The sequence below is a fragment of the Vanessa tameamea genome, chromosome 3, assembly GCF_037043105.1.
Source record: "Vanessa tameamea isolate UH-Manoa-2023 chromosome 3, ilVanTame1 primary haplotype, whole genome shotgun sequence".
NCBI classification, from domain to species: Eukaryota; Metazoa; Arthropoda; class Insecta; order Lepidoptera; family Nymphalidae; genus Vanessa; species Vanessa tameamea.
This window is the reverse complement of record NC_087311.1, coordinates 9,142,818-9,162,129: the sequence shown is the minus strand read 5'-3', so window position 1 is coordinate 9,162,129 and position 19,312 is coordinate 9,142,818. Positions and strand designations below refer to the sequence as shown.

Here is a 19,312-nt window from a genome sequence, read left to right as displayed (position 1 = left end):
CTACTACTGTATAATTGTACACCTTAAAAAGGTCTTCAAAAAAGTCCGCAATGGTATATGTCTATCTTTAGGGATAGCTCACAGCAACCATTTTTTATCCTTAACTTTTTATGAGAAATAATGGCTTATTTTCGAAGCGATTTTAAGCAATACAGCATCAATCCTTATCCAATTAAATACCTTAAATAAACTGTGAATTTAATATAGATCAATATGGACCTTTCCATCATGTAATTTAAATGAATATTTTAGACGATATTACAGATTTAAAACGCATAGTGGTTTGTATTGTCTAATGACTGAAAAACTGTGAACGTTGTAAGAAATTCTGTAGTATATTCAGCATTGCACCCGTGTGGAGCCGGGGTGGGTCGCTTGTAGTATAATAACCTACTTTGCTTTGAAGTCGGTTAAAAAGCAATAGCTTATTTTTTTTTATAATACGAGAAACCTTATAAATATGGAATACTGCCACAAGTACTAGTAGCAATACTAGTTACTTACTAGGATAGTCCCAGTTTCTGATTATAGCTGTAACTTGTTAATGATGAAATAAATATTTTTATTTTTTATTTTTTATTATGGAATGAGATGCACAGCGATTTTGCTTAAATTTAGTAATAAAATATTATTGTAAACAAAAAAAAAATCATTTAAATTAATAAGCGCCTAAGAAAATATGAAAGCCAGAACGCACTGCGTTATATAAGAAGTAGAGAAATTCCATAAAAAAATTATCAGCTTTCTATTTTACTTGCAAGTTGTATGTAACAATGTGCTTTGTGTAGGTTCTTAGACTTTGATGAAATTGCTTTGTTAACAGAGTTTTAACGCTATAAAATTATTTGATTAATTTGATTAATGTTAAGAATAAAACGTATTGCGTAGTAAAAAGTTGTAAAATTGTCTTTGATTATAAAAATAATATTTGACAGTTCGACAGAAGGTTATATATGAGCAGGGAGACTAGTAATAATATATAGTATGTAGTATATATGATAATAAATATACAGTTATATATAAGTATAAATGTGCAATATACAGTTAACAATAAATGTTTCATTTATTTTTATTTTTTAAGTATTATGATTTGGCGTGCATAATTAAAATATTTTATAATTGATCGATGAAGTACTTTAATAAAGAATATAATGTTAGTACATTTCCTTCAAAAGACCCATTATCTGGATTATTTTAAATGACTAGCTACTTTGCGTAGTTTCGTCCACATATAATATTATTGCTTCGACCTCTGCCCCAGTTGGTCATAGCGTATTATTCCATTCTAGAATAAAAATATTATTTTTAATTGGTAAAGTAGATCCTGAGAAAAGCAAAAAGAAACGAACTCTTCAACTTCATATATCACTATTAGACATTATACCCTATACAAGATAGCTTGATCTTTTTGACAGACGGGGTAGTGATGAGAAACAAAATATAACGTATATAACAATCGATGGAACGATGGAATGCGTAATTCAAATTAGAATTGACTTTTTTTTATCTTATTTTTCAACAGGGTACCGTATATACATTCGTATTAATATATGACATATCGCACGTTTAATCCAATACCGTCACTATCATAAAAAGCAAATTTTACAGGAGAGCTATTTAAAGTTTTTAAGAAAACTGTATTTGATATAAAAAAAATAATATTTACTTTATTCGAAAAACATTATTTTTAATTTGTAACGACTATTATTCTTAATGAAGGTACAAATATTTTTTGTATTTTTATTTAATCTTTAGTTTTTTTTAATCTTAAGCTTTTTTTTAAAAGTTTATTTATTTAATTATAGTGTCACTTTACTGTTTTAAAATAAATTCGATATTAATTAAAGTTTCATTTTATTCTCATAAGTGTATGGAAATACAAAAATAATAATAATTACAAACAGTGACACTTTTGGAATCGCAGTAAACAAACAATATTTAATTAAGGGTAACAGAAACTGGCCTTAAACAAAAAATGACGTTTTATTACTTATATCAATCCCAAGATTCCCGAAGCATGAGAGTCGAAAGCTGACAGTAAACTTAAAATGACGGTTCAACACTCAAAATAATTGTATTTTATAAACACGTACTTATCCGTTTAATGTCGTTGTAGGAATAGACGGAGGAGAGGAGTTCGTTTAGTGTCGATCCGCAACTACTGCTTTCTTGATCAACGGCTGCGAATTAAGACACAAGAATCGAAGCAAAATGTAAATTCTGCTCTCAGCTACTAGATGGTGTTAAAATATATATTTTCTTAAATTTCGTTTAGTGACGGTATTGGAATAAGCGTGCGATATTATCTTTATGAGTTTACCTAACTTCCAGGCCGTTACCCGTCAGGTTGTCAGAAAATATGCCTTGTCCAATTGTTAATGTCAGTCGAGACTCGAGAAACGTCATTTTTTTATAAACGGTTGCCAAAACAAAAAAAAAGACTATAGATATAAACGGTTAATTATAACTTATAAGTATAAATGCACGAAAGTGAAGATCCCGTCTATATATTTTGTGTTGTATTGTTTATAATCATATTAAAAAATAACTCATATATCATACTGAAGCTCGTATTTTTTTTACGTGGCTTCTTCATTATATACAGTAAATATAATTTATTTTAATTAATAAAGCTGGTTGACCACTACCAATATTTAAACTCGCTTGAAATATATTTTGCTGAAAAAAAAACGATCATATATCAAGTATACTTTCAATAGTCATTTAAATCTGTCATTATATTTTATATTGTTATGAATAATAAATATTTTTATAAAATATTGCAATATTAGATCATTTGACACATCATTATTTGTCTATGGTTCACCAGTATCCACACCACTTATTTTATTGGCAAAAACGTCAAAATGCTTTTGGTTCACATGGTGGTACGATGTACAGTTTGATAGATCGTGCAAATTTTTCCTATCTTATTTAGGATCTAGGGATTAATGTAGTGAAAAGTGTAGTGTTTATATAATATTTTGTTAAATGTCGTGACAGTGATTAAAAATGCAGTTTTACAAGGAAAGGATTCTCAACGCTGCCCAGTTAAAAAGACTCAGTGAACACAAATATTCGTGTACTAGTGCTAGTATATTAGACGCTTGGCTTCAGCCCTGGTGGTGCTGGTTGGTCTCGAAGACGCCGTTATGGCTAGCTCCGAATCTCATTACCATTTTAGGTTTAATAGTCAATATAGTCACCACACTTATTTTGATTTGGTAAGTATAAATTTTACTGTCAATCTCGTCTCGTCAGATTATTAATTGCGAAAATTGTGTCGTAATGTTAACTAGCGGAAAAACTTTCATTTTTGCTTTTTAAGTTACGGGCACTTACTCTTAACCTAGTTTATCGACATTTTTACCGTTTTAAATTTGACGTGCAATTCTGAGATCTTCGTCCAAATTCGTATAGTTGTTATGATAATCTTTTCCGTTATACGGATTGGTATCATGCTATTGGCGGACAACGTCGCGCCATCGTTTGATAAGATATGAAATAAATGAATTATTATTATATATTTGCACTACTAATATAACACTCAAATATTAGATAACTAAAATTTTGCTTTATCTCAATTAAAAGAATGTTACTTCCTCTTTGATATAAAAAAGTTCAATAGGTAAGTATTGTGTTTTGTAGTGCCAATTCATGATTATATGATGATTTGTAGATTAATTTCCAGTTAATTACCAGTGTTTAATCCTAAGCACTTAACTGGTATAGCTACAAACCACATATGTTATTGTATTCAAATGAGTAATAGAAAGTAAAGTATAAAGTACAATTAAATAATACACATTTGGGACTCTCATTATATAAATCAATTCTGTGTCGAGCATTCTAGGATATGAAATAAAAATGTATTAAATTGGATTTTATTCACATGGTTAGTAAAATACAGCCTTGTAAATTAAATCTACATAATTGAATTTTTACTAAAAATAGATTTATTTTCATAATAATTATTTACATAACCTTAAGTGTATGCAAATGAAAATAGCTACAAATCAAGAATGGTGGCAAGTATACTAGCAATATTTTGCCTTGATTTGCTATTCCAGTCTACTGGGCAACAAGTAAACCAGCCCTCCTGTCACCAGAGAAAATAATAACATGAGGTTATAATACATTTTGAGGCAAAAACATCGAAGAATAACCTAAATCTTCAACAAATAACTGATTATGTATGGAATAAAAAGCTATACAGTTTAATTATAATTGAAAATGAATATGTAATTTATGTCTTATGAATATTGTTTTCTAGCAGTGTAGATACTTTATACAAAATAATATTTACAAGTTAGTGTGATTTGATTATTAACATTGTTTATGTAAACAGTCTTGGTTTCATTTCATTACAATATACTCATAGAGACTTTGTTTTGAATAAAAACTTCTTGTACAAAGTTTTTCGAATAATTAAAATATTGCAAGTTTGTTTACCAAAGAATAAGACTTGAGTTAGCTTGCATAAACTAAATGGTTAGTGAGTGATAATAAGTTACTACCTTATACATAGTATGTCCATAGTAGTATCAGATAATCTTAGTCATTAAAGTATATTTTTTGGTTAGGTATTAACTCATGAAATAAAGAAAAGGGTATTACATGATTCTGTCACATATTAAGTTGTTTTTTGTTTCATTATTATGTAAAATTAAAGACGAGGGTTTATTTAAATCAAATATGTTAACTGACTCGAAACTATTTTTTACTTTTAAAATGATGGGATATTATGAATTGTAATGTAACTACAATTAAAGCTTTGTGATTGGTCACACAAATGTGATTAGTACTTTTCATATGATTGACACCTTATGGTAATTTGCAACTTTTTCCTATTACCAATTAAAAATTTACAAATTTGTATTGTTTCTGGTATTTGTAACAAATTGGGTTTGTTTAGTAATTTGGATATTTATTTACTTACTATTTGGTATTGTATGAATTGTATGTCCAAACTTATACCAATGGTTGGGCTTTATAGACCAACATGGATATGAACCAGTCACTCAATTTATTTAAGTTTTAGGAGAGAGTGAGCAGGTTTAATTACAGTTACAAGAGATCACAACTTTGATCTCAGGGTTGACTACATATTAATTGCACAACTGCAATTTTTGTAGTGCTAGAATCTATAGGTGAAGTTAAGATAATCAAGTATAATGCTTGTCTTTCTCTCTAAATTGAGTTATTATATAAACTATGGTACAAGACATTCTCAAAATAAGGTAACCGTATCTGCAGATAATTCACATACACAAGCACAAAATGTTTAGTAGTTTTGGTTCTTACTATAGGCTTGAAACCATTAAACAGTCTGTCGTAAATATTTTTACAATTAGCTGTTTGTATGGGCATAAAATTAGTGAAACTAATTTATACACCTATAATATTATAGTAAATTCATAGTTTTGCAACATTCTAAAAAAAAAATGTGGTATTTTTTAAATTAGAATAATATTAAAAAAAATGTATGACTCATTATTATTATAATTAATTTATAAATAATGTTCAGGTAAAATCATTCTGCTATGAATCATTTATATCTTATATGTAGCTTATTATTTGAAAACAATTTTTAAAATTAAATCTTTGCTAACACTTCAGTCAAGTGTGTACATGCTAATGAGAGGTCATTGAACACGAACTTGACTGTATAATGATGACATTGAATCAGTTTTTTTAATGGTCCATCAATACCCTATTGCAATAATAGGGTACTCAAAACAATTGTTGGCACATATAATTTTATTGGCATTTGACTTTTTCCTAACAGTTTTAAAAAATAGTTGAATATCAATAAAATGAAAGCATAAGAAATAAAAGTCTTCTAACTGATTGCTATTTTATTGAATTCTTGCCATTTTAATTTTTAATAATTTTATGTTAATTTAATTAAATTAATTTGATGTTTTTTTTTTAATTAAAAAAATATTTCTTTGTTTATGGTTATGATACGTAGTAAGCGTATTGTAATTTAAATGATTAGGCAAATTATTTATGGTTGTCAAAATACACACTATTCCATTATAAGCACTAGACGTGCTTATAATGGAATAGTAAGAGATTAAATTTTACAAATTATGTTTTTACAAATAACAATCTTAATATTATCCGTTTAAATTACTTTATGATAAGAAAAAATAAAACGTATTTAACACTTTGTCAACGAACCTTTGCAGAAAGATAACCTTTTGGCGGCGTGATGGCTTTTTATAAAATAAATCATGAACTTTAAAAAGCCTTAATGGCTCAAATCTGTACAGCTATCAGAAAGTTAAGAATATGATCTGAAAACGGACACAAAAAAATAATTTACGAAATAGAATATCCAAGAAGTTCGCTTTAAAATCAATGGCAGTTTCATATTCCGTAAATTTGTGGTCACTATGTGTACTAGATATGCACATTTTCGAGAATTATGTAAACTTGACTCTAAACTTGATCACATCAACATTGAAATTTTCAAAGACAGGCTTTGGAAGGTCTACGTTTTCCAAAAAACTAACTATGCTAAATTTCAAGTCAATCCGAACTATACATTGGTGATATTTTGAGGATTTCGCCCTTACATACAATAGATTAGTAGATATACATTGTTATAAAAAATAACCTTCAAACTAAATAACATAAAATAATTAATCATTGCAATGTTTACATTAAAAGTTCCTGTAACTAGATACTTTACCCTATATCGGAAGTAATTGTAATTCGTTTTTAAAATGATGTATATAGTATATAATTATACATACAAACATCAATTCAAGGCTCCATCGATTTTTGAGAAAAATAACTAAAAACAACAATTGACCTTTATTCCAGAAATGTCCATTAGTTACAAGTAGGTAAAGTACACAACAGTATAAATTTCATAAAAATCGTAATCATCATCAAACGGCTTCAAGAAGTTACAAGTACGTGTCACATAAATTTGTTAATCCCTACGGCCAAAAAGAATACACCTCGCAGAAATGAGCCAACAAAATTCTAGCAACATAAGCGGAAAATATGACTTGATTAATCTGTTTTTTTTTTCTCCAATCGATAGAGCAATAAACCACCAGATGATAAGTGATCACCATCTGCAATAGACATTGGTGCTGTAAGAAAGATTGACAATTCTTTACATCACCAATGCGTCATCAACCTTAGGAGCTAAGAAGTCATCTTGTGCCTGTAGTTACATTGGCTCACGCTTCAAATCGGAACACAACAATACTAAGTATTGCTGTTTGGTGTTTGGTGGCTTGCACAAAGCCTTACCACCAAGTACTTTTATAAAAAAAGTACAATTCGATGACCTTTTATAGACTTTTTTTCTTTTTATAGATTGACTTAATAAAAATAATGACTCCAGATTCTTGTTTAGTTATGAGTTAATTTAGGTCTGAACCTATTTGTTCTTAACCTATTACTTCAATATGAATATCCAATTATAAATAATTTTGTGATGAAAATTTTGTTTTCAAACTATGTAGATGAATATTTTTGCAAACATTTTTGGCAGACAATAACACAATAAACATTATCTTGTTTACATTTCAAGAGAATAAAAATTTTTGCGACTACATTACAATATTTTAATTTAGTTATCATTTTCATGTGTTCTTTAATGTTATATTTAAAATATTATGTGGGTAATAGTCTTACAAATCGTTGCTTGGTTAAATTTAATCAAGGACCAATTCGTCAGACTATTACCGGAAACTTCCGGCAAACTTTCTGCTGAGTTCAACGTTTGAGAAACTTAGTCGCTCTTGCACGGACATAAATTGGTTCGTTGGGATATCTCAGATCTAAATAGTTTTATTAATTTAATTTACAGGTATAGTCCAGATGCCAGGCAAGAACCACCAAGATGGGCGTGCGCCCTCTGCGCGCTCGGAGTCTTCATATATCAGAGCTTGGATGCCATAGATGGCAAGCAGGCAAGACGTACTGGTAGTCAGTCGCCCTTGGGTGAGCTGTTCGACCATGGCTGTGACAGTATATCAACTGTCTTCATAGCCCTTGGTGCGTGTATAGCTGTGAAGCTGGGAGAATATCCTACTTGGATGTTTTTTCAGGTACGTTAAAGGTTAAGAATTTTAATAGAACAACGTAGACAGCGATTTTGAGCTATTGTACCTACAATTTATATTCATAATAATTTGTATAAAAATAACGTACAAAACATCATCGGTTACGCTACTGTTGATTATTTACTAGCAGTGCCCGGTAGCGTTGCAATACCGGGCATACTCTCTTTATTATTTAATAAACAATTACGATATTCGCCCTACTTATTGTACGTCGATGGTACTTTGCCAGAAACCTACACGCAAACGCAAAACTGTATAAAGTATCAACCCAATCAGATATATGATGCGTAGACGCATAAAATATGGACAGAAACAAGCACTAATTATAATATATATAGGTAAGATGTGTAGACTAATTTATTTCACCTTCGTATTCGCATAGTTTATCAATAAATTAACTAATAGCAAAAGCGACCTTCGATTGATTACCGATAAAACGCTCCTAACAGATACTCAATGCTTCCGTTTCTATCATATTTCATAGTCATAATATAATCAAAATCATTAGGAATTATTACAACGTATAAGTCTCGTCGAGCGTAATTACGTCATTTGATCTAGTGTTCTCCCCTTGAATATATCGTTAAATATAATATAGACACAGTGCATTATATACGTTTATATCGATTTACGGATGGTTGACCTTGAAACCGCTCCATTGAGTAGTGAACAAGGTCAAAATGAACTGTTAGTTGCCTAGGGAATTCTCGCCCGGGAAACTTGGCATGATATCACGACAGATGTCATTTAGAAATTGGCAACTCGCCAAGTTTAGCGCAACATTGTATTTCACCCAAAACCGGTGATGGAAATTCAGGGATGATAGGATGTAGTGTATAATGTAATGATGACGTCGACTTCCGTTAGGGATTTCTGGTATATTGAAAGTGCGAATTTTTATCGTATCAATTTAACTACGAAAATTGTAATTTTATTTTACATATATCTTATTTGTTATAGCAATAATATAATCTTCGATCGTATGCTATAAATAACTTAAATGGTTTAATGAAATGCATTGGTATTCGTTAAAGAGTGTTTGTGTGCTAAAGGATATTACAACACTAATTACTTTTTGTAGTTGACTGCACACCTTGGGAAATGATCGCCTCCAGGCTATTTCAAATAACTAAAATAAAATAATTATTGTACATGCAAAATGAAAAAAAAATATATATATATATATCCCGCTGAGTTTCTATCGCCGGTTCTTCTCAGGTCAGAGGTGTTAAATTCCGAACCGGTGGTAGATTTTTGACTGTCAATAAGCAAGTGTAAACACTTCTATATTGAATAAAGATTTTTGACTTTGACTTTTATAAAAAATTCAGTTGAAGAATACTTCGTCTCGTAGTGCATGTAATGTTTTCTAAAACTTCGCAATAAGGCAATTAACGGATGGCGTTTTGTGCAAACCGGGATGTATAAATACAGGACAAGATATTACGCCATGACAGACAACTCGCCGGTCGACGAACTGTTTATAAACTTCTTGCAAAATAATCAACATTTCTGCGCTCGTATTGAATACGTTCGAGACAGTCATTTAATTTATTAAGTATTATATTGTAACGGATGACAAAGTGCACGAAAGTGTACCGGCCAAGTTCTAAACTGTATCATAATTGTAATATTATAGAATCGTATATTATAAAAAATATATTTCTTCTTTCAGTGTTTCTGTGCAATGACGTTGTTCTATTGCGCTCACTGGCAGGCGTATGTAACGGGTACCCTTAAAATGGGACGTATTGACGTCACGGAAGCGCAGTACGCCATCATCGGAATACATCTTGTATCCGCTGTACTGGGCTCCGATGCCTGGGCCACTAAGGTAATGTAATTTAATTTGTTTTTTATTTATATGTATGTAAATCTGATTAAACTCAAATTGCAATTCAAAATACAAACAAAAGACATTAAACCTATACCTAATTAATTTATGCGAATTCATTTTATAGTGTTTATATGAAAATAATTGTTTGTTATACATATACAAACGCATTTCTGATTCCTTTTAAAAATACCCACATGACGTTGAATAATGCAATTTCCAAATAAATAATAATATAAATACGCATATCTCAAAAGCACCTTTGCATGATTACTGTGTAACATAAATACTACATTTGATTATTAAAAATGTCTAAGAAACGCTCTTTAATTATATTTAATCGCCTTCAAAATACTTTAACTCGAGTAACAATTATTCTAAGCGTACAATTATAATGGATTCGGTGCATGTAATGTATATTATAAAAATAACATACTTCTAAGATATGTTGTACTATACTATTGGAAGCTTCTACGTAAAATAATTACAGTTTAGAGAGTACCACTTCTTTTTGTCTTAAATTTTGATTACAGAATAAGCTATATTCTTATGCCACATTTTAACCTTTCACGAATATAAATTTTTGAAAATTATAGGATTTACTCTAAAATTTATCCATTAAAATTTGTCGTAGTAGTTCCACCTGTCTTCGGTTAATAATGTTAAAAAAAGTTAAAATGTTAAAGACATCAGTGGCTGGCTCTAGGGCACGTTGGAGGTGCGGTACTCGTTGGGAGTGGTCGCGGTGGCGGGGGTAGCGCTCACGCTGGCCTCGCTCGCCGCCGCCATCGCGGCCGGTGGCGTCGGCAAGAACGGCTCCACTGTCGCTGTGAGCCATATATCGGTGTACTCGGCCCGGGAGATCGATCATTTATAATCAAGACACAATATTTTTAACCAAGAGAGTATGAAAGCAACGAAGAGATTTGTGCAGACCCGCCCGGCTGGGTGCCTTCCCACCGAGTATCAATACTTTGTAGTATTGTATTCCGGTTTGAAAGGAGAGCGAGCCAGTGTAATTACGGGAACAAAGAACATTACATTCACATCGCGGCATATTGGCGTTGCAAGGAGTGGTTTATACTTCTTGCAGTACGATCTAAGACCAAGAGGAGCATTTTCTATCGATGTTCGAAAAAAAAAAAAAAAAAAGTAATATAATCGCGTATCGAACTCCCGGGTCGTCAACCTTCACAAGTACCAAAGCACCATGGATTACTGGTCTATTGTCTACTTCTTCTTTTACTAGTCTTTGTTTATTTCATACTTAATAAATACAAATGTAGTTTTAATTGGCCTTTTAGTTATTATCTAATAGTTTTTACTTCACTCGACTAGCTTCTGTTTTATTTTTTCATCCTAATAAAACTAACGTAAATTTTAAATGGGTTCTAAGTGCTCTCTGAGTTGATTAACGTAGCTTTCTTTTGGGCCAAAGTTCAAATCATCGCTTGTTATCATGTGGGTTTTTTTAATAGCATGACTGTTTTATAAGATATCGATCATGCTCTAAGTTATGTTGCTTAAACTACCTCGTTGGTTTGACAAGAAAGGGTTTATTATCAATGAATTATCAGTCGCAGAATTAGGCTGGTAGTGTAACACTCCCGTAACTACTTCGGAGAGTACGTTAAACTATTGGTCCTGCGCTTGAACTCTTTTCCGTCTCCTAGATAATTTCCCTCCCCAACAAAGAGTGCACCTGTATAAGCGTACACACGAAAGTGTTTTGAACGTTGTAGCCCGACCTTGGCCGGGATAATATTATTATTATATTTCTTGTATTAACTATTTAACTTCAACATAACAATGAGCATGATCAACATTTTATTACAATACGTCGGTAATAGTTTAGGTTATGATTAGTGACTTAGATTAATAGTTATATTTACTTATGTTGGTAATATTGTTATGGTCGTTTTTTATATCAGTTATCATGTGGGTCTTCACTCATTTCTTTCTACTCGAATGTTTAAATTGTATAAAACAATTTATACATTTAAGAAAATAGAAACACGTATACAATTATAAAGTATCAAAACTCGTCAATTCTAATCACTGCACTATACTTCATGCTACACATACATACTTACTTTCATAATATAACATGCTATATATTCTGCTAATTTCTATAACCACTAATTTTCATACAAATCAGATACAAGGCTTGTCGTGTGGTCTTCTCGCGACATCGGTTTCGTTTGCTGCTGCATTGTATTTTATCATCAACTTCGTGACTACCTTTCGAGATAGGGGATGCGGAAAAAATGGATCAACGGTTGCCGTAAGAGATGTGACATGTTCATGAATGATTGGAATCCGCCTGCGGTTTTACGGTGTGGGGTCTGGTGTTGAAGTGGACTTAAATACGCAAATATTTGAATGTCGTCTTGTTACAAATAATGTTTCGTGTTTTTAGATAGGTACCCTTTGTGGAATGCTATTTTGCTCCAAATTTTATTTTATTTTTGTTTTATCGAGATTTAAAATATAACTTTAAGTTGAAAATTCAGTCGGATAGTTACGTTGTTGTTTTACTTGTTGGATTACTAGCTGATAATTCCACTGAAATGCACATTATACATATCTATAATCTACTATATAGGCAGGAGAAGTAAAGATTAGATTTAAATATTCCCAAAGAATTTGCTCACAGTTATATTTGCACTAAATAACAAAAAGACAGAGACAGAGAATCTACTCATATCAAATTTAATTTTACTTCCAAAGTTCCGATTACAACTTAGCCGATATTCCTAACTCCATTTTCACGAATCCACAATGAATACACCGTCTTACTTATATCTCGACCAATGATGTCAAATAAATTCGAGGTCATAGTTGTTTATCTTTACTCCTCTTGCCATTAAAATCAACTATACATACGTATTATTATTTGTGTATATATTATAATAAAGCGGCAACTTAAATATTTAATGTTTGTAGAAGATAAACAACGTGGAATTAATATATATATATTTCATTTTAAATAATTAAGAGATATATTAAATAGTATAGTAGATCGATATAATCTACATTTCGAATCGTTGGTAGTCTGTACAATGGTGATTCGATAAACTATTATATTTAAATTGAATTGCATAATAACACCTTTTCATATGTATTGTATTGTGTTCACAAAATTTTATATTCTGATCCGCTTTTTTATTATGACGATGATCGCTTAACTATTTCGCTATATCGAATTTAAGGAACACCCGTAAGGTTTTATTTTATTTATATGTAAATACTGTATATGTCTTGCACGAAAACTTATCATCATCTATATATAATCATAATATTAATATTTTATTGCTTTCTACGATAATTTTGGCTTCAAGTAAAATTATAGCGATAATGCACAACAATCTGTTACTAAACGAATATTAATTTTATTTTAATAAACAAATTAGAGTAAAATATATACTAGAATGTCTCGTGATTGTTATTTATTATTATATTATTTATTATAAATGAGTGAAGATAGCACACTGGCATCATAATGTAATTAGTTTCATGATTTTTTTATAATAATAAGCATGTTTTTTTTACTTTTTTTTTTCAATAATGGTCGCTGCCCGCGTTCGCCGCTACGCCGCCGGACGTAACCGCATGACGTTGTATCGTCGCCATTACGCGCGTTCATCAAATATTAACAGTTCCCGCCTTTCAACATCAGTTTGAACCTGATGTCCAATTACGCAGTTGTGCTGATGACGGCCACCTTACTATTCGGCTACGTTAAAGTCATAATGAAGGGTGGAGTTGGGAAAAACGGCTCCACAGTTGCAGTAAGAGTTTAAATTTTAAGCATTTTGCTGAAAACACGTGGTCATATCGAAGACACCGTTCATGACGTCATAATCACGTGTCCGCAAAATTAAATGCTGTAGCATGTTTGTGCTGATCGTTATAGTTTCCCGATGTATATTTGAGAATTCGTCTTTCGTAGATCTCGTTGTGTCCGTCTCGTAGACTGAATATATCGTCTTATACTTAATCATATTCATTTTCTTTACTAATTGCATGCGATAGTAATGTGTAGAACTTGCTTGAATGCTATCTGGTTTGCATGTTATTTAGCTTTGTAGCTACGAGCTTATCGATCCGTTTATATGATTTCACTATTTTTTTAAAGATACAATATAATAAACTATTTAAAAATATCGTGAATGTCGTATAGCGGAATTCGAGACATGTTATTTTGATACGAGAACATGCTACAGCGTATCTTTTCTTAGGGCACAAGCATCTTATCACCGGTGATCCCGTTCTCGCTGGTGGTGGTGCCGGCGTTCATCATATTTCAGAAGAGTGAGTCTCACGTGTATGAGAATCATCCGGCCCTTTACATCCTCGCATTTGGAATGGTAGCCGCTAAAGTTACGAATAGACTTGTGGTAAGTTCGTGCAGGTTTTTAAAATGTATATATACCTATATATATTTTTATTAGTATGAGCAATACTTATAATAATCTTTAAAACATTTAGAACTTGACTTGATGCTCATCTGCGCGCCTTTTTATTTATAAATACGGGTTAATCGTTATAGTGACCTTTCTACGTGGTCGTTTTAAACCTTACATTTAACAACCCTCCTCTAATAAGTCCACGACCAAAAATAAACACGTATGATGTACACAGAATTTTGTCATCAGCTTGGATAGAACCCACGTATGTCAATCAGTTTATTTACAGTGCGAAACTGTATTAACCACAAGTGTTGTTCATAAGTGTGCATGTTTATAAGATTAAAGTTTTTTAGTTATACACCAAATCTAAAAAAGAGCCATGATGGCCCAATGGCTAGAATTTTAACGAATGAGTCAAGTTTAAATTCGGGCAAGCATCACTGAATTTTCACTTATTTAATTATTATTTTTAATACGTTTCGAGTTCGGTGGTGAAGGTAGTTCGTGATTTAGCGGATAAAAATCTATCCCATTTGCAAAATCATTCCCAGGGGCGTTGTGTAGTAAAACTTTACATAAAAGTTGAAGCCTTACCCCAACAGTAAGACAATTAAAGTTGTATAGATTTTTCTTTAACTAAAGATTGTCTGGACATGTTATATGATAGTCGTTTTGTTAAACTTAAATACATTAATGTAAAACAGGTGGCTCATATGACGAAGAGCGAGATGGAGTACTACGACTGGTCGCTTCTTGGTCCAGCCATGCTGTTCTTAAACCAGTACTTCAATAATGCGATACCAGAGTACTACGTACTTTGGCTTTGTACAGTAAGTAGTTGCTCCTTGGAGTTTTTAATCATTATTTAATTTGTGAATTGTATTATTAAACAGGGTCTTATAGAAGGCAGTGTTTTCGGTTTAGTGCAAGAGTTCGTGCGTTAATAGCAGATTTTAATTTCACACATTACCCACTCATCACGTCACATTCTACTGCTGAACAACAATACTCAGTCTAGACTTCTGAAGGGTGTTGGAACCAGTGTAACTTTTGTCTAGCAATAATTTTGGGGCATGGTTAATATTTCTTACGCCAATGTCTTTCGACGAAGGTGACCGCTTATAAGCGGGTGGACCATTTACTTTTGTATTTGTATTTTTGTATACACATAGCAACATTGGTACTAAGGCTTACACGCCAAATAAATAATATATTTATATTTAATACCTTAATTCACAGATATGGGTGGTTGCGAATTTAATGAGATATTGCGGGCAGATATGTCTCGAGATATGCGATCATCTCAAGATCCATCTGTTCCGCATTCCCTACCCCCCCGCGCCGCTCAGCATGCCGACGTCGCCCAAACATGCTGAACGAAACGGTACGAACCGACGAGCTTCAAAGACTAAACGTCTTAATTAGTGTTCAAACTCCAGAGAGCCTTATATTAGAAGCTAGCAAAACATCACACACGAAACTTAATAGATGATTTTAAAATCATACCAAACATATGTCGAAGATAAAAATGATTTGTTCAAAGTATTACATTAAAATATCTAGGTATACCACATTGATTACCCGGATTATTGTTATTTTCAAAATAAGCATTCTGTTGCAGTCGTTTGAAATATTTTTTAATTCTGGGACTATATTAAAATAAAATTTTTATACATTAAAATCATCAAAATGAACTTAGAACAAAATTCAACGATCAATTTGTGTTTATTTTTTTTGTATTGATCAAAGATGCTCTCTGGAAATATATCCATAGACAGTACATGTATAGTCTTACACTTGACACTTTTTTTCTGTTTGTGTAAATATATATTTATTTGTTAATGTCTTGTACATTTTGAGAAGTGACAGTTGATATAGAAAAACATTAGCTCAGGCATTTATATAGCTAATACTAATCCGATCGTCTCGTTTAAATTCGAAAGATTTATTGCTATAGAACAAAAAAGTTAATAATTAATTCGAAACTAATAAATAATTGAATGTTAATTCAATCTCAAAGCAGTGTTATACATTGAATAAGAAAATGAAAATATTTATTGATTTCTAGGACAGTTATATCGGTAGTAAAGTAAAGGCTGGACCTTATATTGCTATAAACAATAAATTGGTACGTAACGGGTTTATTGGTATCTTTGATTTGTTAGTATATTTGCTTAATGTCATAATATATGACCATGTAAAAATATAAATAAATGAATTGGTGGTTGTTTTAGATCGCTTTTGGGGATACAATTGTTACGAAATATAGATAGGGAGACATAGGCCGTAAGTTGCGTGTTCACGTCTCATCAATATCACTTGTAAGTGGTGCGCGTTTGCGAATGAATGAAAATTGATTTTAAGTACTAATGACTGATTTTGTACTCGAATATAAATTTAATTGTCAACTTTAAACGCAATCGATTAAAAAAATATCTTGATTTTTAATATGAAACGTTGTACACAACTCTTATTTTTTTACGTTTGAATGTTAATTGTATTCGTTGTCAATAGATCGCGATGATTGCTTTTTAATTACAAATAAATTGAACAATATAATAATTTGGAATACTTATTCGCATTCGCATATCATTCGAAGAAATACATTTGTTTTATGCATTGACATTTCGAAGCTAAGTAATAAAAAAACCATTTAAAAATCCATCAGTCGACGTTACATATTTTACAACTTGGCTCACGCACTCTTGTGCACTCATAACACAAATTTCATATCAGAACCCCAGAGTAATATAGAAGACAGAAGTTTTTTTTTTTAAACTTAGTAATTATTGCGATATTACCAGTGTTATTTGCTTAATAAATACATTTAAATCCTCTCAGCTTATAGGATAGAAATAATCGCGAAAAGTAACTTTCATTTCCCTTTGACTTTGGCAATAATGTGACTGTGCTGTCCGAAGTACTTAGATCTTATAAAAATTTTATATTTATTGACAAAAATACTCAAACTGTGTTAATATATGCACGTAAATAACTCATTCATTTATAATACGAAATATTTAAGCTAAACATTTCTCTGACACTAACATTGCTATTTCATTTTCAATCGTATTTTAAACGTGATAAGGTTGAAAATTGATTACATGAGTAACATTGGTGTTGGCTCTGCTATATAATTTGAATGTATTGTATGTATAGTATATATCAAGTAAATGCTATAAAGCTTGCGGATAAAGTATTATATATACTATGGTATGGTATAACAATTGATACTCAATACTCTAAAGAATTGGAAATGTTTCTTGGAATCGTTGAGAATGACTTTAAATCCAGAAATATGTATTTTCACTCTATATACGTGAACATTTTCAATACTTGGAACCAAAAAAAAAGCACATTTAATAAGTGGTACACTAGAAAACAAATAGTTTTGTATGGCTATGACTTTGCTGTAATCGTATATCAAAGGTTAATAAAAATGTCAATTTATTATTACGTATTGTTGAAGTATGCCAAATAACAAAAAAAATAAAGAAAAATTTAAAATGTTCGTAATTGTTGAAATATATTATAATAGCACATAGAGGATGAATTATTGTTAGTGAAATACATTTTAAATTGTATAAGTTATAAAGTTATTTATGATTTGGCGCTTGCGCGTGCGCAGGTGGTGTATATATTTGTTAATACAAGTTACAAGCAACCACTGTATAATACTGTCAAGTGTATTTTTATGTGAAATATAAGCAAATGTACATTTTCAATATTTGTTTTATTCATAATATTATTTATATTCTTTTTTAATAAATACCAACGTGTCACAGGAATAGCTTCTTTCAAAGATAATATTGCATGTACCATAGATTAAAAATGAATGTTTTATTTGTATAGTTATGTGAAATGACTCCTTTTAATGTTATTTTGTTCGAAAATAAGGTTTTAAGTTTCAGAAGTAATTTTATATGTAGTTAAAATTAAATAGGCTACAAAATTAAGGACGCTCAGGTTAGTGGAGCTTGTAAGCACTTGTTTTGTAATTATTTATTATGAATTTATAATAATAACTTACTTATAAGTATGTAGTCTGTGTATTGTTTAAATTAAATCATTTTAATATTTAATAATAAATGTGAATTTAATCATTGTGTGAATGTTGAGTTTTAATATTAATTAATGATGGAAGATTTAGAATTTGAGCTTGAGGCACTGCATTAGTGGGAATGTCGTATTTGTATAAATTGTAAGAACTTAGAAGATTACATATACAACAAAAAATATTTATGCTATATTATTATTTTTAAGAATTTAAATATACCACAGAAACAAATTAAATATATTTAGTATTTTTTAAATTCTAATATTAGGAAATAATCGGGTTTTTCATACGACCTTCTGCACGTGCAGTAGCGATGTGTTTGTCATTTGTATAATTCGTACTGAAAAGACACTTAAAATTTTTATTCGTTTTTTAAGGACGCGAGTGTTCCTGTATACTAACATTATTTTAAACTTAAATAATTTCATATGGCACTAACACTGTGTAGGAAATAGAAAATGTACAGTTTATTTAGTGATCTTAAACAATATTGGCCGTACATTCGACATCACAAGTTCTAATTATAACAAATCATTTCAATGTTTTCATTTGGGTAACTCGAGTTGTTAGATATACATGTGTTTAAAGTAGACTTTTTTGTAGGTTTCAGAGCTTGCTGTAGTTTACGCAGTTTCGTTTTACATTAATTTGCATGAGTTTTGGTTATTAACATTTTATAATATATTAAAATATGAAGAAAAAAAAAATAAAAAGTTTTTTTTTTTCTAGCAACGAGCGACAGTGAGAAGTCGGAAACCGAAGACTCAGCGCCTTTGATAAATAACAACAGTATTAGTTTATAACAACTTAACATAATTATTTATTAGTTAAAAAAAAAAAAATACTTAATATGACTTGAAATATTTAACTGTTTGAAAATAATATAAAAAAGTTTAAATAAATTTTGTCTGAAACA

At 30.7% G+C, this 19,312-nt stretch overlaps 1 protein-coding gene across 3 annotated transcripts; it reads left to right on the top strand.

The window, feature by feature from the left end:
* Window positions 1-2,852: 2,852 nt before the first annotated feature.
* On the top strand, window positions 2,853-19,312 carry LOC113397486 (cholinephosphotransferase 1). 3 transcript variants are annotated; one of them, XM_026635875.2, is made up of 8 exons: window positions 2,853-3,224; window positions 7,838-8,078; window positions 9,769-9,927; window positions 12,086-12,211; window positions 14,169-14,327; window positions 15,044-15,169; window positions 15,579-15,723; window positions 19,126-19,312. In XM_026635875.2, the coding sequence occupies exons 1-8, from the start codon at window positions 3,013-3,015 to the stop codon at window positions 19,197-19,199; spliced, it is 1,242 nt and encodes a 413-aa protein (XP_026491660.1). In that variant the 5' UTR covers window positions 2,853-3,012; the 3' UTR covers window positions 19,200-19,312. The 3 variants fall into 3 exon arrangements, with proteins under 3 accessions (XP_026491660.1, XP_026491661.1, XP_026491659.1); XM_026635876.2 differs by lacking the exon at window positions 12,086-12,211 and adding an exon at window positions 10,634-10,756; XM_026635874.2 differs by lacking the exon at window positions 12,086-12,211 and adding an exon at window positions 13,587-13,718 and having other exon boundaries at window positions 2,856-3,224.

Excerpts from the sequence above, each read along its gene's own strand:
- LOC113397486 (XM_026635874.2), top strand. The coding sequence starts at position 3,013 with ATGCAGTTTTACAAGGAAAGGATTCTCAACGCTGCCCAGTTAAAAAGA. Across the intron at positions 3,225-7,837 it reads ACCACACTTATTTTGATTTG|GTATAGTCCAGATGCCAGGC; the intron begins GTAAGTATAAAT and ends TTTAATTTACAG. Across the intron at positions 13,719-14,168 it reads AAAACGGCTCCACAGTTGCA|GGCACAAGCATCTTATCACC; the intron begins GTAAGAGTTTAA and ends ATCTTTTCTTAG.